Source organism: Staurois parvus, unplaced genomic scaffold (genome assembly GCF_062004578.1).
Source record: "Staurois parvus isolate SC_StPar_1 unplaced genomic scaffold, SC_StPar_1.0 ptg000011l, whole genome shotgun sequence".
Taxonomy (NCBI): Eukaryota; Metazoa; Chordata; class Amphibia; order Anura; family Ranidae; genus Staurois; species Staurois parvus.
The window spans coordinates 16,143,979-16,166,445 of NW_028317807.1; the positions used below are offsets into that span (position 1 = coordinate 16,143,979).

Below are 22,467 nucleotides of genomic sequence, written 5' to 3' on the forward strand. Positions count from 1 at the left end.
AAACCTTAACCTTAACCATGTAAATTAAATAGTATGTATAGCCAAACATTTTTTTTTCTAATAGAGTGGCAATTTTTTTTTTTTCTGCCTGTGTACCATTGATGACATTTTGCTTTACTTTCTGTCCCACAGATGAAACAGGAAATTAGAATAAGATTCCCTCTTTAGACAGTTGAAGATTTCCCTTACTTTTTGTTCTTGCGACAACTCTAAAATGATTTATTCCCCTTCACTCTCTCTTTTGGTAACAATGGTCACCAGTACAAATAGAGAGTTAAATCTCCCCAAAGGGGACACAGACACTAAAATACCCTTCTCCACTCAAAAACTAAAAAAAAAATGTTTCACATAGAGAAACATTGGAACCTAATCCCTAAAGTGAGACATTACCCTGCCATTTAACCCTTAAATGTACCTATGATCAAAATGTAAAAACATATTTATTAATGTCATTATATTACATGATATTTCACTTATTTCTAGCCTACTCATCTTATTTCTTGCATGAAATCACTGCTGTCAGCTCTAGTTGTCGGCAGTGATCATTGTGTTTTGCCAGCAGGTAAGGTTCCCCGCTGGCAGAACACAATAGTGCTGCTGGAGGGATTACCCCATCAACACTGACAGTGTTGAATTGAGCAAATTTCTTTTTTTCCCACATGTGGGATAATCTATAGCCTGCTTAAATTAGAGATCAAAGGGAATACAGTGGCTTGGGACTGATTTTCAATGTTTGCACAAAAACTGAACTAGATTATGTTCTCTGTATGCATCTCAAGGTTTATGTTTCAGCTTTGTCCTGAGTGTACTTTTATAAAACACTGTGGAATGTGCAGTAATAAATTGCAAACCAAAAAATCACCTTTGCTCTCTGTCTTGTTAAATCTGATAAACAGTCAGTTGCTATGGATAATTGCACATTATTGCACTAATTATATAATCTCTTATGCATGCTATCTTGAGAGCAAGAAAGCATATCAGAACATTACCAAAGTTGTCTGGTTTATATGACAAATTTATAACAGAATTAAATTCTCTCAATCAATATCAAAGCGGAGTTCCAGACTTATTTGTGTTTATTAAAAGTCAGCAGCTACAAAAACTGTAGCTGCTGACTTTTAATAAACACACACTTACCTGTCCCAGGGTCCAGTGAAGTGCTCACCAGCACTGTCCCTTCTCTATTTCTTCTCTTTCCGGCACCGGCATCTGAATTGTGGGCACCAGGAAGTGACAACTTGCAGCCTCACAGCCAAGCACACACTGTGCATGTGCGAGTCATGCTGCGCATCCTGATTGGTCCGGCAGTCTCCTGGGACCTGTGATGTTTCCTAGGAGACTGCTGGAGGAAGGAGGGGGGCCGAACGTCCGTCCCATTTCATTGCGCAAACTGAGCTGGAAGTGTGAAAAACAGGTATATTATATTTTCTTATTTTAACTTTTTTTTTTTATAATAGGAAGTCTCAGGTGTTGGAGGGGGTGTGGCTTAGGACATTTTTATAGCAAATGTCAATATTATAGAGAATGTCAGCTTTTTATATTGCTGGATCTACTTAAAATTTTTGCTAAAAGTAACCTCTAGTTATGCATTCTTTCATCATATGCGTTGGCATGCATATCTGTAACAAATGTATTTTTAAGGTAACATAGTTACCTATGGTGATTGGCAGGTAACAAATTTAGTTCTCCTAAAAAACAATATGGCTTCCAATTCATATCGAGATTTACAGGGAACATAAAAGGTAGCTCTTGCATATATCCTAGTGTTGTTTTCCGGGCAATAGGAAATAAGTAATACCGTCTTCAAATCTATTGATCAAGATAATAACTATAGGTAAAATCTGTACTGTAAATACAATTTTACCTAGCTGATTTGTTTGAAACATCATAGGTATATAGATATTCTCTCTCCTTTCAACCCTCTGCATGAATAATATTTAATGTCATCTTAACCAGACTCCAGAAGATTAAAGCAGCTGAACCTGCATCAGTTTACTTACTCAAAAGATAGCGAACAATGTAGCAGCTCCTCTTTCACAGACTGAAGAGCAATGGATGGGATCCTGACGAGCACTACTTTACTAGGGGTGACATCCTCTAGATAAAGAGGTTTCCAAAGATCCAACTGTAATGGTAAACATAATAATAATTATATTACGTATTACAACAAAGCATAATACTTATATTCTTGAAACTCGAGGTACACATACTGGTGTCTATTGTGTTCAGTTTTGTTCAACATTCATCATAACCACCTGGGGTAATCTCTTAACTGTAATAAGAAAAGCTGCAGTGTTTGCACCCCTTTAGATGATGATTAGCCTTAGAATGTGACTCATCAAAAGTGAAACTTCTATTGTAAGGGGCCAAAAAATTTAAAAGCAAAGAGCCAATCACAAAAGAGGGAATTAAGTTGTCATATTGCAAGAAAGCAGTTTGCTTTTTTGGTATTTTTAGAAAATCCCAGCATTCTTCATATTGAAAAGAACATGTCATTTTTAACCACTTGCCGTCCGCCTGCTGTTTATAAACGGCAGGGCGGTGGCAGTCCAGGGACGGGTTGCCGTTCATAAACGGCACCCGCCTTTTCTAGCTGTGCGCGCTCCCTGGGAGCGCGCAGCACCGCGATCCGGTGCCCGTTGTGTCCTCTGGACACAGTGAAACACCGATCGCCGGACGGGACCTCTGTACGAGGTCCCGATCATGTGATCACTGATTGGCCAATCAGTGATCACATGCAAAGTAGTAAGCAAGATGTCACTTGTGACATCATTGCTTACTACATGTGAAATCTGTGAATGATCACAGAGGTCACATGGTACAAGGCTATTCACAACAGCCTTGTACCATGTGACAAGCTGTGACCAATCACAGCTCACTCAGTACTTCTCAATGACTGCAAGAATGCAGACAGAGAGAAAGAGAAATGATTGCTTTTACATCCTATATGGGTGTAAAAGCAATCAGTGTAAAAAAAAATCTTCATCACCCCCCACAAGTAGTACAGTGTCACCATGGTGACACTGTACTGCTAGGGTGACAGTATGTAAAAAAAAAAAAAAATAATATAAAAAAATAAAATAAAAATGTAAAAAAAAAAAGTTTAAAAATTATAATTTTTGGTTATAAGCTAATTTGGATTTTTTTTTTTACTAAAAAAATAACAGAATAAATTTTGGCCAAGATTTATGATGAAATATTATTTATTTGCAAAATTTTATTAAAAAAACACTTTTTTTTCAAAAATTTTGGACTTTTTCCTTTACATAGTAAAAAAAGTTAAAATCCCAGCGGTGAATAAATACCACCAAAATAAAGCTTTATCTGTCTCAAAAAAATGGTAAAAAATTCATATGGGTACAGTATGACCGCGCAATTGTCATTCAAAGTGTGATAGTGCTGAAAGCTGAAAATTGCCCTGGTCAGGAAGGGGGTAAAAGTGTTCGGACACGAAGTGGTTAAACATATTAAATTCCAAAGTATGCTGTTTGGCAATCACATGTATAATTTTTTTCTACAAATGCAGTGTTTTCCTATAATTGCTTGAAAAGTCTTTTTACAGTGATTTTTAGTGGCTTAATTTCAGGGCATATCATTGTTCATTTTTACACCTATCTATTAATAGCAAAAACTGCTTGCATAAGAGTTGAAGGTGATCATAAAACTGACATAAAAGTTCTGTGAAATTAACGTTCTAAACTAGGATCCACATTTAGCGGATATATGCTAAATTAGGTATTGACACTGTAATTAAAGGAACAGTGCTGCTTGCTAGTTTATAACTTTCCTTCCTCACATTACCAGCATCACCTCCTTGGGTACTAATGATATGGAAGAGTTCTGTGACTGTCAGCTCTCTGCTGGTGCTTGAAGATAGGCCCTTTGGTGTCACATGGTGGATTTTGCCACATTTTGCTGGCTGGAAGCTGAAAAGTGGGAAATTTGAGTGGAGAGTGAAAAACAGTTTTGCTTTCGACTGCTGGTGATTGCTTGTGGTTGCAGTTGTTTTATTTTCTTCTTTGGGGTCTTTGCTAGCAGCCTTTTAAAACACCTCTCATTTTTTTATTCCCAAAACAGTTTGTATTAGGAATAGTTTTTGGTATACAGAGGTGGAAGACATAACAGGGATAACAAGGAGAAAAAGGGGGGTAGTGTATACAGAGTAACCATACATATCAATATTCTGTAAGTCAGAGCAATCTAGGTAACAACGTATTGCCTGCCTTCAAACCTATCGTCTATTTTCCATTTTATGGTAAATACTAATGTTGTAACAATTGTTAGTAATTGTGAATAATTGTTTACAGGTGCTCCAGGTACTATATAACTTTCTGTGGAACTCACTCTGAATCTTGCTCATCCTTGAGCTTGCACACATTTTGTTTGTTGAAAATCTGACTAAGAGAAGTTAAAAACCGGAGTTTATAACAGGAGTCTTCTAGCCTGTAAGTAACATCTGAAATTTCCTGTTAGTAATATAAATATTGTAACTGGGATAATGAGTGCTAGGAAGGTTGAAAGTTTTGTGCAGTGCACAGTGTGCCACATGTATACAACAATGGAGCAGAGGCTCCAGGATGGATACCACTGCAACAAATGTTAGCAGGTTGCCCTTCTGGAATCTCACACTAGAGATCTGGAGGTTGCAACACTGGGCAGAACTGACAACCTTGAAAGGGGTATTCTGCTCACTGAGCAGGTGGTAATAGGGTTGATGTGAAGAGTGGAGGGGTAAGTTAGGATTATCAGGTAAGAAGATGGGTTACTGTTAGTCAGAGGGAGTGGTAGGGGCTCGCTGAAAAGGAAGACCAGCCCTGGGTTTGAGCACCCAAACAGATTTGTCAAGTTGGGTGAAGATGTGGGGCTGGCAAGCTCATAGGAGGCAGCCCTAGATGTCACTGCTATCCCTAACAGCCAGAAGAGCTGCCCATCTAGTAGGGGTGGTGAAGATAGTGCAGGAAGGCCTAAGCAATTGGTGGTAGTAGGGGTTTCTATAATCAGAAGGACTGATAGAATAATTTGTTGCCAGGATTGCTTCAACCAAATGGTTTGCGGTCTCCCTGGTGCCAGGGTTAGGCATGTTGTGGACCGAGTTGATAAATTACTTGGAGGGGCTGGGCATGGCCCAGATATCTTAGTTCATGTTGGAACCAACAGAATATATGGAAGGTGGAGGCTCCTTAAGAATCAATTTAAAGAACTAGGTTGCAAGATGAGGGGAAAGACCTTCAAGCTGATATTCTCTGAAATATTGCCTATGCCATGCCTAACACATGAAAGACAGGGAGAGATTAGAGAACTGAATGCATGGCTAAAGACCTGATGTAAGATGAAAGGATTTGGGCTTCAAGAGCACTGGGCAGACTTTTCACTGGGGTATAACCTCTATGCTAAAGATAGTTTTCACCTAAATGTAAGGGGGTCTGCTGTGTTGGGGGAGAGGTTTATAGGAAGGCTGAAGGAGTATTTAAACTAGGATTGATGGGGGAGGGTGCATTAGATTATTATGGGGCAGACAGGTCAGACAGGGGTCAGTCTCTATTAGTGGGTGGAATGGTGAAAGAATAGAGAGGATTATGGCAGGTAATAAGAAAGTTCCCATGTTACAAACAACCACTGGAAATGTTACGATTTGTATTAAAATAAAACACATGGAACATACATGTACAAAATGTGACAAAAATTAAAGTGTATGTTCACCAATGCCAGAAATCTGCCAAGCACAATAAGTGAGTTGGAAGCTTTGGTGCATGAAAAGAACTATGATTTAGTTGGTATTGCTATCTTGGCTTCATTCGTCACATGACTGGGCTATTAATATGTTCTCTTTCGGAAAGACAATAAAACGGAAAGTTGGTGGTGTCTGTCTCTATGTGGGAAGTAATCTCTAAGCAAGTGTGAAAGAGGACCTAGTTGAAGGAGAGTGTGATGAGGCTGAAGCATTATGGGTGGAACTGCACATGGGTGTGTGTGCTACAAAAGTAATCATTGCAGTTTGTTATGGGCCACCTAATGTTAATGAAGAGGTGGATACTCAGCTCCTTGCACAGATAGAAAGGGCTGCAAGGGCTGAGACAGTGATAATAATGGGGGATTTTAACTACCCGGAAATTGACTGGAATAATGGCATTGATGAAACAGTTAAAGGGAAAAAATGTATAAACCTATTACAATTTTATGGTACAGTTCATAGAGACCCAGACTAGGAATGATGCTCTGCTGGACCTGGTAATCTCAAACCATGCTGAGCCTATTACTAATGTTCATATAAAATAACATCTGGGTAGCAGTGACCGTAACATGATTTCATTTAATGTTAGCTGTAAACAACAAGCACATACTGGAAAGATAAAAACACTCAACTTTAAGAGAGAAAATTTTCCAGGGATGAGGGTTGCTCTCCAAGACTGGGAAGGAATATTGGCATTGATGAACACAGAACAGAAATGGGAATTCATCAAAAAGACTGTATGTGAATACACTGCAAAATATATTTATGTGGCCAATAAGTTTAAAAGGCTAAAAATAAAACCTATGTGGCTTAGGACCATAGTTAAAAGAGCTATAGATAATTAAAAAATATAAAGATGAAGAAAAACTATCATCATTTAACTGTTAAAAGAATATAACAGAATATGTAAAAAGGAAATCAAGGCTGCAAAAATTGAAAATGAATTACAGATGCAAAAGAAATAGGACACACACCCAAAAATTCTTCAGATAAATTAATAGTAAAAGGTCAATTGTGAGCATGTAGGCCCTTTACAAAATAATCTACAGTGGACGACTGGGGAACAAAAAGAAGGCAAATTTATTAAATACCTTCTGCAGATCTGTGCATACAAAGGACCATGGGGAAGCTCATGTCCATAATGGAGTGGTATTGACACAGCCCTAAATGATCCACAGTGGCTCAAAATTGACATGGTCCAGAAATATTTAGACAGATTAAAGGTAAATAAAGTTCTTGAACGAGATGTCATACACCAAAGTGTTCTGAAAGAATTAAGTTCTGTCATGTCATAGCATTGTTTAAGATTTTTAGGGACTGTATAATGACTGGCATAGTACCACTGGATTGGCATAAGGCCAATGTGGTGCCTATATTATAAAGGGAATCAAAGTCTTTATCAAGTAACTATAGACCAGTTAGTTTAACTTATAAAATTGGTAAGATACTGGAGAATAAAAGATCACATAGATGAGTTCATGCTGGAAACAAATATTTTAAGCAATAGACAGCATTGATTCTTGAAAGACAGAAGTTGTAAAACAAATCTGATTTCTTTTTATGAGGAGGTAAGCAAAACCTTAGACAAAGGAGTGGCTGTGGATGTGGTATACTTGGATTTTGCAAAAGCATTTGACACAGTTCCTCACACATGGCTAATGTGTAAGGTAAGGTCTACAGGCTTGGAAAAAATCAGTTTGTAAATGGATAGAAAACTGGCTAAAAGATCGTATTCAGAGAGTAGTGGTTAATGATTCATACTCTGAATGGTCTAGGGTCATCAGTGTAGCAGCAAACACAAATGCTCCTGCGCTTGGGGATGGACTCGATGCAGGCTACAACCACATTAAGAATGTCCTGGAACATGCACACCTTGCTGCCCTCAAATGGACCGGAGAAATCCAAATATACTGAATGAGGAAAGAACAAAGAGAGGGCGCACAGACCTAGTGCATTACCATACAAAATGTTTAATAAGAAATAAAGTAGGTGTTGTACTCACAAACGACAATATAGTGTGACAGGATGAACGGCGAGGTGATAGATGGACGCTATGTGTTACCTCGCATATGCTCTTACCTGATAGTTTAGGTGGAGTCCACTCCGGGTTTTCGGGGCTACAGTTAAGCAGGTGGGTCCGGACCAGAGTTTGGGCTCCACTGATGACCACCAACAGGTGGTATAAAAAGGGCAGGGCTGGAGCAAGGAGTCGCTCGTGGCCTGGGACTCAGAGAGGTATTCTGAGAGAGCTGTGTGTGTACTATACCTACAAGAAAAGGTTTGCTGTTATTTTGTTTTGGTGACAGGGAGAAGCCCTTCACCTCTGAGAGAGGAACATCTTCTGTTTAGTTAGTGCCTGGATGGCAAGGGTTTATTTTGATGTTTTGTTTATTTTGATATTTTCTGCAAACCTTTTTAATAAAACTGACAACCAGTCAGATTTTGACGAAAGCCTGCTGTGCGGTCTACCTTTTTCCCAGGGAAGGAGATCCCCCACCTGAGCTATCCCCACAATAGTCAAGGCAAATCATAAAAGAACAGCTGGGTCAACACCGCGCTGAGTAACAGTCCGCAATGGGGAGTGTAGACATCCAATAGGCTGACGCGTTTCGAGGACTTGCCTCTTCCTCAGAGTTCTTTTATGATGTGCCTTGACTTTATTCCCGTTTGTGAGTACAACACCTATTTTATTTCTTATTAAACATTTTTTATGGTAATGCACTAGGCCTGTGCGCCCTCTCTTTGTTCTTTTGTCATCAGTGGTGTGTCCCAGGGTTCAGTGTTGGGACCTTTACTTTTTAATATATTTATAAACGATATAAGGTCTGTGATTAAAAGTACAATTTCAGTCTTTGCAGATGACACAGAGGTATGCAGTGGTATAACATCCTTATAGGATGTCTCCAGTTTACAAGCTGACCTCAATGCACTGTTTAATTGGGCAACTATGTGGAAATGAGGTTTAATGTTGATGAATCTGAAGTTATACATTTGTGGGGGAGTAAAACTGGGGGAATCAATGGTGGGGAAGGATCTGGGAGTTCTGGTAGATCATAGACTTAAAATTGGCATGCAATGTCAAGCTGCAGTTTCCAAAGCGAGCAAAATCCTTTCTTGTATAAAGAGAGGTGTGGACTCCAGAGAAAGAGAGATATAATTTATCCCCTGTACAAATCATTAGTAAGATCTCTTCTGGAAAATGCAGTTCAGTTTTGGACACCAATTCACAAAACAGATATCCAGGAACTGGAAAAAGTGCAGAGAAGGGCAATCAAACTGATAAGAGGCATGGAGGAGCTCAGTTATGAGGAAAGATTAGCTGAACTAAATTTATCTTCTCTTGAGAAGAGGAGATTAATGGGGGATATGATCAACATGTATAAATGCATCTGTGTTTCCTATAGTGAATTTGGTTGCGTTGTTCACTTTAATGTCATCACAGAGGACAAGGGGGCACTATTTACATCTGAAGGAAAAGAGATGTAATCTCCAAACACGGAAAGGTTTCTTCACAGTAAAATCTGTGAAAATGTGGAATAGACTCCCTCAAGAGCTGTTTCTGGCCAGCTCATTAGATTGCTTTAAAAAAGGCCTGGGTTCTTTCGTAAATATACATACCGTGTTTCCCCAAAAATAAGCCACTGTCTTTTTTTTTTGGCTCAAAAAAACACACTAGGTCTTTTTTCAGGGTAGGTCTCATTTTTTAAATGTCCAGGTGTGGACAGGGGTGCAGAGGTGAGCTGCAGGCAGTTGTGGATGAGGGTTACTATGGAGAGGGCCAGTTGATGACAGTTGTGAGCTGCAGTCAGGTGTTGCAGGTGTGACTTGACAGGTGAGTTTCAGACAGGGTGCAGATATGAGCCACAGACAGGGTGAAGGGGTCAGTTGCAGACAGGGAATGCAGAGGTGAGCTGTGGCTAGGGGGTACAGAGCTGAGCTGTGGCCAGGGGGGTGCAGAGTTGAGCTGTGGCCAGGGGGGTGCAGAGTTGAGCTGCGGCCAGGGGGTGCAGGGCTGAGTTGTGGCTGGAGGGTGCAAAGGTGGGTTGCAACTCAGCTCACCTCTGCACCCCCCCCCCCAGCCGCAGCTCACCTATGCACCCTGTCTGCAACTCACCTGACTCAATTTACCTCTGCAACATCTAACTGCAGCTCACCTTTGCACATCCCCCCTCCCCTCCACTGCCCTCATATGGTTAGCTAGTTTTGCAAAACACATCTGTCAGCAGCCAACCCCTCTCTATAGTAACTCCCATTTCGGTTCCTATCTTCCCACACAGTGCACCAAGGGCACTTACTCTCCGCTCCGCCTCTTACCCACTGGCCGGTGATCACCCCTGGGGCATCGGCTTCCATGCATTAGGCTGCAGGAGGAGATGCCCTGTCCCTAAACACACTGCATACTGCACCCACAGATATCTGTTCCTTCCCTGTCCCACAGTGAGTACAGAGATAGGGAGATTCTGTGGGAGCGGATGGTGCTGTCACTCCAGCCACGCTTCTTTGTTTTTAAGAGACAGTAGATATGGGTGTACGCAGGGCCAGTGCCAGAGGTGGCGGAATGGCGTTCCGCCATGTTCCAGCTGAAAAAAAGCCCTGATCACAGCTAGGTCTTATTTTCGGAGTAGGTCTTATACTTTAGCAATTCCCAAAAATAGCACTAGGTCTTATTTTCGGGGTAGTTCTTATTTTAGGGGAAACAAGGTAATAAGACTGGATACTAAAACGTATTGGTAAAGTTGATCCAGTTACCTCTTAGGGGTTCAGGAAGGAATGTTTTCCCCTGCTGGATCAAATTGGATCATGCTTTGCTGGGTTTTTTGCCTTCCTCTGGATCAACTGTGGGTATAGAATTGTGCATATAGGATTGTTTTTTTATTTTCATTTTTATTGGTTGACATGGATGTCTTTTTTCAACCAGACTAACTATGTAACATGCAGTTTGGCTTTCTAGCTATGGGGATACCAAACCATATGCTGATCTCTCTTAGGATGTGGCTCTAACACAACCTGCGTAATATATGTAGATACTTATTATAGATCTGAGATCACAGCAAAGCCTCTGAATTTAGTTCAGGCCAGACCAGCATTTACTTCCTGGACTGAGATGTTTGCTCAGAGATAACAGAATCATGCAAATACTTTTGCTTGTGAGTTCTTTGCTGTTTGCACAAATGTCTGACACAGATCTGACACAGAACCCCCTGTTTCGGCCCCTCACCTTCTGACTGGCTACAAAGTTACAATATTTTAGTCTGATCCCAGGGGGAGTGTAGATCATGAAAATGTTTCTTCCAGCCTGTAGCAGACTGAGGACATCATCCCAGCCTAAGTTGCATGCCTGGAGCTCAATTTTTGTTTTTAACGATAAAATATACATTATTTTGAAGGAACTATTTATATAGAGAGCAATGATCTTGATCTGATAAAAAATGATCAGAAATGGTCCTATATTATCAAATGATAATGATTCTTAATTCAAGCATCATTTAAGGAAAAGAGAGAAGCGAAGAATGCCTCTGGTTATTTCAGGAAGTGGTCAGAAGTGAGTGGTTGGTTGTGTTCCCAAAGCCATTCATTAACTCCCAAATACCTGGTGTAAGAAATATATATTGAGATGTGTGGTTTATACGTTGTACAAGCAGTCTGCAAATTGTCAGCTTCTATTTTCTCTGCATCAAATTAAATTGAATAGGACTGCAGCATTTGCTTACATTTGACACTGTAAATTAAATCATTCATCTTCTCCCTCACTCAGGTTCTTCTGCCTGGTAAAGAATCTTATGTGAATGTCACTTTTGGCAACACATGATTTTCACAAGAGCAAGGTATGTTTCTGCATCCAGGGCCCACTTGTGCAGACCTAAAATTGTAAATGAACGTTACACCTAATGTCAACTGTTAAATTATATCCAAAATTTATTGCACAAAACTATGTGAAAATCATTTTGTTACTAATGCTTACAAAAATATTCCCTCTCCCACTCAGTTATATAACTAACATTAACCAGAACATCACATATATCTACAACAATAATAGTGACCTGTCACAATCAGTATAATTTAGTGACCATGAAGAGATATACGATTCTTTCACTTGTTTCTCAAACTCATATTTTGCTTCTTCAGGAGAACAGAAATGGTAGGATATGTAGTATACAAATAATTTAAAAGCCTGCATCGATGTTCCCACACCTCCGTCAGTCACAAACACACAAATGGGGTACCCAAAGAGACATGTCAGTCAACCAGAATCCCAGTCTCAATGGAGAGACTCATATTTCAAATGTTACAGTGGCACTAGATTATTTGGAAGTGAGAAGGAATATTCTTCTCCAGGGTCTGTCCAATCAAAATGGTCCCCATTTCTTTGGACAACACTGTAGGAGTGAAGGAGTTTAGGAGATGACTCCTGTAGTGCTGTCCAAAGAGAATGGGACCATTTGACTGGCCAGATCCTAGAGGAGAATACTCCTTCCCCCTTCCAAATAATCAGGGCACTTTAGTATTCAATATATGAGTTCCTCCACTGGGACTAGGATCCTGGCTGACCTATGTCCTCCGATATGTCCCTTTGGATCCCCTATTGAGTGTTTGGAAGTGACAGGGGAGTGGCAACATCTATGCAGGCATTTTAACCATTTGTATACCATGTATTTGATGCTACATATGTTGGTTGCTCACATTCCTGTCTCCTGAAGAAGTGAAATATGAGTCTGAGAAACACGTAGAAGAATTGTATTGTCTGTCCATGGTCACTTTGCTATACTGATTGTGACATATAATTAATATTGTTATAACTATGTGATGTTCTGGATAATATCAGTTATATAACTGGATATGATGAACCAGAGAGTAGCTGTGTACATATGCATGTACCTATAATGGATCTTCACCCTCCTTCCCTTTTTTTTTTTTAAACCTCTGCTTACCTGGTTGTAGGTCCTGCACACTTAAGGTACTCACCCTCCCAACGGGTACAGTGTTGTTCTGCCATGATCTGTATCTTTCCTACCCCCATCAGCCCTGCACCGCCATCTTCTTCTGTGATGTCATCAGTAAGCTGCCGGTTCTCCTGAGTTCAGCCTGCAGATTCCCGATGACACGCCATCTGCTCCCAGTCTTTATTCCTCATTGAAGGTCTACACCTCCAGGGATACGTGTGGACAAAGTGCACGTCATTCGCCTAGATGAGTGACATGCACAGGGGGTGGGCCGGAGGGTTCTAATTTAAAAAAAAAAGGTAAACAAAAAAAAAAAACCCTGATTTGCACAGCTGAAGGGAGAAGGGGTGGTGGGGAGGCAACATCCAATTGAAGGTCAAGTTCCACTTTAAGCATCAATAACAAAACAACTTTAACATAGCTTTGTGCAATAATACATTTTGGATAAATTATTAACAGTTGACATTGGGTGTGATGTACAGTATATTGGTACAAATAACCACTTCTGACTATCTCTTTTTTAAATATTTTCTGTCTCTACAATGTATTCAGCATGGTGGTTTGGCTGCATAAAAGGAAACTGCACAACTTATTCTAGACTGTCTGGTCCACCATCCTGCTCACTGTTTTCATTGTGTCATATCCCATTACATGTAAATGGCTGAAAATGTGTGGCTTGTATGATAAATTTTGCAGCCAGATTTTTTTTTGTATTAAATTACTAACCTGTGATGACTGACATATATGGCATAGGCACTGAACTTGTTTCATGTTCTGTGGAATGATTTGTAGAACCTGGTCCCTAAAAAGTAGAAAATAGTGTGAGCAGACAGATATTTATTATTCTGTTTATGCAACTGCAATTAATTTTTAAAGGATCAAAAGAGTATAACAAGTGAGCTTTAAAGCCACAGCCTAAACTGGAGACTATATGGGGACTCCTCCCCAGTTAGATACTAATAATAATGAACCATTTATTAATACATGCATGCCTTGCTCATTTAATAACTCTAACGACCTTGAGAATTTCTGCATGGTTCCTTTTCATCTCTCCCCGCATCCTAAATTCTCAGGAATAGTAATCTGCTTAAATCGATTTTTTTCGCTTTTTCTGAAAAAAAAAAGGAGGCGTACTTAACCCTCTAAGGGGACAATTAATGTGCTTATTACAGCACTAAAGTTTAGTACTAAATCTGATGCAGATCCCACTGAGAATAGTGTTTAAGTGGTCTCTAAAAATTAGAGACTTTATAGCATTTGTAGACAGGTTCTGTAAAATATGATCATTTCTAGTCTGACTGCCTACTCCATTGAAGTGTTTCATTTTTTATTTGAATGATGTGCCACAATGAAAGCAACTGAAATGTCTACGGGTAGTTGTACAAAAGATGAAAATGAATTCATGAACCATAAAATTGGAATACACTATGAAGGTATTCATCTTGTGGGCATGACCAATATTTATAGCACAAAGCCTATCAATTCACTAAGAACCAGTACTATCTACTGTGATCCTCTATAAGAGCTTATATGGACAGGGATTTCCCCCACAGACCTCATAAACAAACAGCAACCTCCCTTATGTGATTTGTTATTATATTATATTAGGATTCTTTTGAATTTTTCAACAATATAGGAGCTAGGAATGTAGCTAGGAAATTAATATAGGTATGAAGTCATGCTCAGTGTCTGCACAGATTAATATTTTTTTTTTATTATATATTATATTTTTTTCTGGTATATAAATAGTCTCTGTTTAATTGTATATGTATAAAAAGGTGCAGCGCTAAAGACAAAAAGTAAATGTATCAAGTGGAACAATCAAGTGCAACATATAAATATATATAAAACTTGCAAATATATAAAAAACAGGAAATCAGCAGGAAAATGAAGTCTGTGAGTAGATGTGTTAATAAGTGCACTAAAGTGCAATAAGATTAATCAATAATAATAATCACGGTTGCACTTATTTGATATGTGCAATAATGTAATCAAAAGTCCATCAAACAACTGTGTTCAGATAATGTCCTTATATTAATAAAGTGCAATATTACAAAGTGCAGGATGTGAACGTGAGATTAATCACAAAGGGGAATCCATCACCTCGAACGGATGTACACTCACCAGAAGGTATATGATAACAAGCATAAGGTATATCAAATCTGGATGTGAAGAGGCAGCCAGAGGGTAAATCATACTGCTTCATCAAAAGCATAGGTGGAAGGAGGAACCCTTGTCCTAGAGAAGATAGCTCAACAACAAGAGCCAGAAATTTGTATATAGTGTAGTAATTTATTAAATTCACAAAGCAGAGTATAAAAATCCACGTGGAATGATAAAGTGACAGGTACCAAAACGTCCGCCGCTCCATCGGCAGCAGCGGCGTGATGTCAGCAATGTGGCTCCACTCAATGCGTTTCATGCGCATGCACGTCCTCAAGGGTACGCCCATTGCCAACTTCATGCATGGGTTCCATTTAAATAGCCCGCAAGGCGTGAAATGAATCAGATGGGGCCATTTTCTCTGAGTGTTATCGGTCAGGTGATGTTGACGGCCATTTTACCGGAGACTGGTAGAGTGATGCCGGCGGCCATTTTCCAAGGGACAAAAACCATATGCTAATTGTTTAGGATGATGAAGTTAAACTAAGAGTAAACGGCAAGCTATCGTCAAGGTGTCTGACAGCAGCCATTCTTACGGAGATATAAGAGACATGGCTGCGATATTATAAGGAGAGGCAGCAATGCTAATGTTTCTTAGGAAAAATAGGTAAAAAACGGGTGACTAGACGGAATGGAATAGAATATAATATAAAGTAGCGTAAAATCAAAAAAGGATAGCAAAAATGCTGCATTTGAGTATTAAAAGGACCAAATTCTGAACGGAGATATTATTAGAAAAAAATGTTTTTGGAAAAAGTGCCAATGAATATCAAACAATAAGATGCTAAAAACGAATAATCAAAATTGTCGCTAATATATCAAAAAAGTGAATGGAATATTATCATATTCGTTCGTATTGCGGACTATTAAAATGGTTAATAAAAAACATATACATAATTGCCAAATTCAAATAATGTATAGGTATAAAAATTATCAGAGCAAATGTAATACATTATAGAATACAGAAAAATAACTACAGAATAAATAATGACCAATAAATACATATATAGAGATTATGTGTAATAATGATAACAAATGATAATAGCTTGGAATACTAATGAATACCGTAAATTACCAAAACAGGTGGCCAATGGTCAGCCCAAATATCATATGATACCAAATATGCATAATATTAAATCACGTATACCAAAATAATGCAGAAAAAATAAAAATAAAATAAAAAATAAAAATAAAAAATTTAAAATAGAATAGAATGAATAGAAAACATCAGTCCAAAGACGCCCAAACAATAAAAGTATTTAAATCTCAAATGGATAACGTAAATTTACTTTTGTCAATAAAACAATTCATATCTATATCTACATTATGGCCATGAGGGGTTAGGGATCTCATTTCGTATATTCATCTCGTCTCTAGCTGTGAGATGGCCCTCCTTTTGTTGCAACCTCTCCAGTGTGGGTTAAGAATAACAATACCTGTGCACTTGATACCCTGAGGATCTTCATGGTGGAAATCTCTAAAGTGTTTGGATAGAGAGTGTTCTTTATATCCTTTTTTAATATTATAGAGATGCTCACGCATTCTATCTCTCATGAGCCTCGTGGTTCTGCCAATATATTGTTTGTGGCAGGAACATTCAAGGAGATAGACAACATGCCTTTTATTGCAGGAAATAAAGGAATCTATTTGATATGTGAGGTAAAGGTAGTTACTTTTGAAAGTCTTCTGCCATGGGTAGAAACCTTTGAGTTTTCCAAAGAAAGATACTCTCTGTGGAGGGTCTATAATGTTTGGGGCAATTTTGTCTCTTAATGTGGGTGCCCTTCTGAATACTACTTCAGGTTTTGGGGGAAGAAAGCCCTTAAGTACAGGATCATTTCTTAGAATGTTCCAGTGTTTATCAAAGATGTTCTTCACCTGAAAATGTTGTGTAGAGTAATTAGTGACAAAGGGACAAACCATTTGGGACTTAGATTTCTTAGACCTGCATTAAATGAACAGAACATGAAATAAAGGCCACAGTGTGGAGTCACTTTGTGTACAAAGCGGAGAGAAGAATGATCCCTGATGAAGTCACGCGACATGTGATGCAGCGCGTCAAAACGGAAGTAGGTGACATCATATCCTGTGAAGACCAGAAGTCTGCCATATTGGCACTCCTTTGATGCAATATTTAGTCTGATGGCTCTAAGATCTTTTCTAAGTGGCTTTTTATTGTATTTTAACTTTTTAATAAATTGCTGTACTATGGAAGTCCTTGTTCTATTTTTTGAGCCCTTTATCTACACTGCTCAAAAATCTGAAAACACATCAGATCTCAATAGGGAAAAATATCATGCTGGATATCTATACTGATATGGACTGGATAATGTGTTAGGAACGTAAGGATGCGCTATCATTTGATGGAAATGAAAAATAGTAAACTACAGAGGACTGAATTCAAAGACCCCCCCGAAAATCAAAGTGAAAAAATGATGCAGCAGGCTACTCCATTTTGCTGAAATTTCATTGCAGCAACTCAAAATGGTACTCACGTGCTTCTATGCATGCCTTACAATGTTGGAGCATGCTTCTAATGAGACGACGGATGGTGTCCTGGGCTATTTCCTCCCAGATCTGGACCAGGGCATCACTGAGCTCCTGGACAGTCTGAGGTGCAACCTGGCAGCGTCGGTTGGAGTGAAACATGATATTCCAAAGGTGTTCTATTGGATTTAGGTCAGGCAAGCGTGGGGGCCATTCAATGATATCAATTACTTCATTCTCCAGGAACTGCCTGCATACTGTCGTCACATGAGGCTGGGCATTGTCGTGCCCCAGGAGGAACCCAGGACCCACTAGCTTAGGGTCTGACAAAGGGTCCAAGGATTTCATTCCGATAGCTAATGGCAGTCAGGGTGCCATTGTGTAGCATGTAGAGGTCTTTGCGTCCCTCCATGGATATGCCTCCCCAGACCATCACTGACGCACCACCAAAATGGTCATGCTGAACGATGTTACAGGCAGCATAATGTTCTCCATGGCTTTTCCAGACCCTTTCACGTCTGTCACATGTGCTCAGGGTGAACCTGCTCTCAGGTGTGAAAAGCACAGGGCACCAGTGGCGGACCTACCAATTCTGGTTTTCAATGGCAAATGCCAATCGAGCTATATGGTGCCGGGCAGTGAGCACAGGGTCCACTAGAGCACGTCGGGCCCTCAGGCCAGCTTCATGAAGCCTGTTTCTGATTGTTTGGTCAGAGACATTCACACCAGTGGCCTGCTGGAGGTCATTTTGTAGGGCTCTGGCAATGCTCATCCTGCTCCTCTTTGCACAGAGGAACAGATACCGGTCCTACTGATGGGTTAAGGACCTTCTATCGCCCAGTCCAGCTTTCCTAGAGCAACTGCCTGTCTCTTGGAATCTCCTGTATGCTCTTGAGACTGTGTTGGGGGACATAGCAAACCTTCTGGCAATGGCATGTATAGATGTGCCATCCGGGAAGAGTTGGACTGCCTGTGCAACCTCTGTAGGGTCCAGGTATCGCCTCATGCTACCAGTAGTGACACTGACCCTAGCCAAATGTAAAACTATTGAAAACAGTCAGAAAAAGAGGAGTAGGGAAAAAGAATGTCAGTGACCTCCATCTGTAAAACCATTCCTGTTTTGGGGGTCATCGCATTGTTGCTCATCTAGTGCACCTGTTGTTAATTTCATTAACACCAAAGCAGCTGAAACTAATTAACAACCCTGTCTGCCACTTAAGTGACCAGATCAATATCCCAAGAGTTTAACTGACTTGATGCTATACTCTGATTAATAGGTGTCCCTTTAATTTTTTTGAGCAGTGTATGATAATCGGAGGACTTATCGGATCTTTGTAACCCTGGACTTAGTTGAACAGGCAGTATTAGAGTTTGAAGTATCACCTGACCCCTGGGTATCTTTGCTGGAGGTGAGTGTGCATGCTGGCTGGTGGAAGATCCATTATCACTTTTTATGCCTAATGAAGCATGGGTGTGTGATATGAAGAAGCACTGGATTTTCAACATTTTACATTTATTCATGAACACACTAAATATTATTGTTTATTTATTGTTGTTCAAAAGTATTTTTTTTTCACTTTAATGATGTATAGAGATGCATATTGTACTTATTTTTTACACTATGTAATTTTTCAATACATTTTATTATTTTTAGTTTTTGCACCCCTGGAGGGTATTAATTGTTATTGTGTATGCTAATTTGTATTTAGTCTGTGTTCTTAGTCTAATCAGGTTAGATCACTGATTTTTCATTTTATTTGCATTGTTTTGTGCCTACACACCTGGCAGGTGTTTACTATTATATTTATTTAGCATGTTTTACTACACTGTACATTGGGTTTTGAATATTAATTGTTATATTGAACTGTGTGGGTTGTTATATCCTTGTTGGACACTTCTTTTACAGGGGGCTATCACCTCTGTAGAGCATTTATTGTCACTTCATTTAGGGAGTAGCGCAGCATCAATATTTGTCATTTACTATTGGGAGTATGTTGTTTTTGATCAGCTGACTTGTAAACTTATGACATGAGTATGACATGAAACAATAAGGCTTTGTAAAACTCCTCTCTGGACTGCTCCCAAAAACACACATACCCATAACCCCCTCTAACTAATTGTTCCTATATGAAATAAAAAGTCTACTTAACCACACTACACACACTACAGGTGAAACTCAAAAAATTAGAATATCACGCAAAAGTTCACTTATTTCAGTAATGCAACTTAAAAGGTGAAACTAATATATGAGATAGACTCATTACATGCAAAGCAAGATAGTTCAAGCTGTGATTTGTCATAATTGTGATGATTATGGCTTACAGCTCATAAAAACCAAAATTCCACAATCTCAGAAAATTAGAATATTACATGCAATCAATAAAACAAGGATTGTACATAGAACAATATCAGACCTCTGAAAAGTATCAGCATGCATATGTACTCAGTACACTGAGGTGCACTGCTGAGGTGTTATGGAAGACCAGGATGCTTCAATAGCGGCCTTCAGCTCTTCTGCATTGTTCAGTCTCATGTCTCTCATCTTTCTCTTGGCAATGCCCCATAGATTCTCTATGGGGTTCAGGTCAGGCGAGTTTGCTGGCCAATCAAGCACAGTAATCCCACGGTCATTGAACCAGGTTGTGGTGCTTTTGGCTGTGTGGGCAGGTGCCAAGTCCTGCTGGAAAATGAAGTCAGCATCCCCATAAAGCTCGTCTGCGGAAGGAAGCATGAAGTGCTCCAAAATCTCCTGGTAGATGGCTGCGTTGACGCTGGACTTAGTGAAGCACAGTGGACCAACACCAGCAGATGACATGGCTCCCCATATCAACACAGACTGTGGAAATTTCACATTGGACTTCAAGCATCTTGCAGTGTATGCCTCTCCATTCTTCCTCCATACTCTGGGTACTTGGTTTCCAAATGAGATGCAAAAGTTGCTCTTATCAGAAAAGAGGACTTTGGACCATTGAGCAACAGACCAGGTCTGTTTTTCTTTAGGCCAGGTAAGACGCTTCTGACGTTGTTTGTTGTTCAGGAGCGGCTTGACAAGAGGAATTTGACATTTGAAGCCCATGTCCAGGATCCGTCTGTGTGTGGTGGCTCTTGATGCACTGACTCCAGCTTCAGTCCACTCCTTGTGAAAAACCCCAACACTTTTGAATGTCCTTTTTCTGACAATCCTCTCCAGGCTGTGGTCATCCCTGCTGCTTGTGCACCTTTTTCTTTCACACTTTTCCCTTCCACATAACTTTCTATTAACGTGCTTTGATACAGCACTTTGGGAGCATCCAACTTCTTTTGCAATTATCTTTTGAGGCTTTCCCACCTTATGGAGGGTGTCAGTGGGAAACTTTGATCCTAGAATATTGCACCTTTTAACAATATTCAAATTTTCTGAGATTGTGGATTTAGGGTTTTCATGAGCTGTAAGCAATAATTATCACAATTATGACAAATCACGGCTTGGACTATCTTGCTTTGCATGTAATGAGTCTATCTCATATATTAGTTTCACCTTTTAAGTTGCATTACTGAAATAAATGAACTTTTGCACGATATTCTAATTTTTTGAGTTTCACCTGTATAAGAAAATCAGAAGACAAATTCAGTAGGAAGCATGATTGTTCAATTTTCATATAGTGTGTAAACAACTTTCGACACCCTATTCAGACTTTCCAAATGAAAATTTCTGAAGGGACAAACTTCAAATGTTTTCGCTTACGAGAACAGAACTTAAGATTTTCGTTTAATATGTATTATTGTCATGTGATTTTTGTACGAGAAAAATCAGATACGAAAGACGAAAAAAAGTATTTGTCAGATGAGAATTTTCATACAATTAGTACCCACCCAGTTTCAACCTGCTGTGAAACATCGAGGAAAACTGGATGATCATTCATCTGATTTTTTTTATATTGTGTAATGGGCTTAACTCACCTAAATCCAAGGTCACTGACATTCTGTTCCAGAGTCTGTTACATTCTGTGTACAGGAGGTAGGGTTCTTCTTTGGGTGTCCCTGCCACTGCCTCCATGGCATGAACACTTCTTATTGGCTACCCAGAGACAAGGTCCTTTCAAGATCAAGAAGAAGATGATAAGGGGAAAGCAAAAGGGAAATGGAACTGCCAAGGACTAGCGCAGGCACATCTGCAGAGTTGGATTATCACTTCCATGCAACTGGAAAAGTACCAGCAGGGGAGGCAAGCATAAAAATTAGGCGCTTTCTCACTTATCTTCTGTTTTTGCATTAAAAAATCAGAGGAGAAACACATGGCCATTAAATCCTATGGAACTCTTCACATTGGCCAGTTGCGGGTCTATTGCATTTCTGAAAGTCCTGCAAGCTATATTTTTGGTGTGGTAAAAAGAAACACCAAAAACGCGCCTCCCATTGAAATTAATAGAAAATGCATCAAAAATGCTTCAAAAACACATAAAATACACACATGCGGTTGCATTTTTGGTGTGTTTTTTGAGTCATATTTCCTTTTTTATAGTTGTAAAATACACTGAAAATGCAGTAAAAACACGTGTTTTTCTGCATTTTTGCAATGGAGCAGTATGAAAGTAACCGTAGGTGCGTATATCCCTGTTACGCAAAGCATTAAAACAGTCAGAATAAATATGAGGGGGGTGGGAGAGTGGGGTGAAGGGGTTTTATTTTTGCCGGAGATGGGCTTTAACATTAACACATATAGATGAGGTTATATACATCAAGCTTATCTATTTTATATGTGATATAAGAAATATTGAAATCACCATACATTTCCTTTAACCGCCTACTGCCCGCTGTATAAGGAAATGATGGACAGGCGGCTGTTCCCTCATTCTGGGAGGACGGCATATGACGTCCACCCACTCTAGCTGCGCATGCGGCACCCAGGGGCTTGCAGCGCGGCAAACGGTGGTGCGCTGTGTCCCTGGGACACAGTGGATCACCGATCACAGTAAAGAGCCGAAGACATAGGCTTCATCATGTGATGAGCTGTCTCTAATCACAAAATAAATAGTATAGAATGCAGCACAACAAATAAGCACAGTGATATTTCTATATCAAATGTGAACCTTGAACCTGCTAAATGTGTATTAATAAACAGTGACAGTGAAAAACACTCTCCAGTGCTTGTGAATACTTAATAAT

The 22,467-nt window shown here is 39.5% G+C and overlaps 1 protein-coding gene across 1 annotated transcript in view; it reads right to left on the reverse strand.

Annotated features, from left to right (window-relative positions):
• The window catches only part of CPO (carboxypeptidase O), a 134,205-nt gene that overhangs the window by 56,281 nt on the left and 55,457 nt on the right, over positions 1-22,467 (reverse strand). The window contains exons 3-4 of the mRNA XM_089671161.1: positions 13,399-13,474; positions 2,001-2,125 (exon numbers count right to left, since the gene is read on the reverse strand). Coding sequence (XP_089527287.1) covers positions 2,001-2,125; positions 13,399-13,474 — 201 coding nt within the window. The remainder of the gene's footprint in view (positions 1-2,000; positions 2,126-13,398; positions 13,475-22,467) is intronic.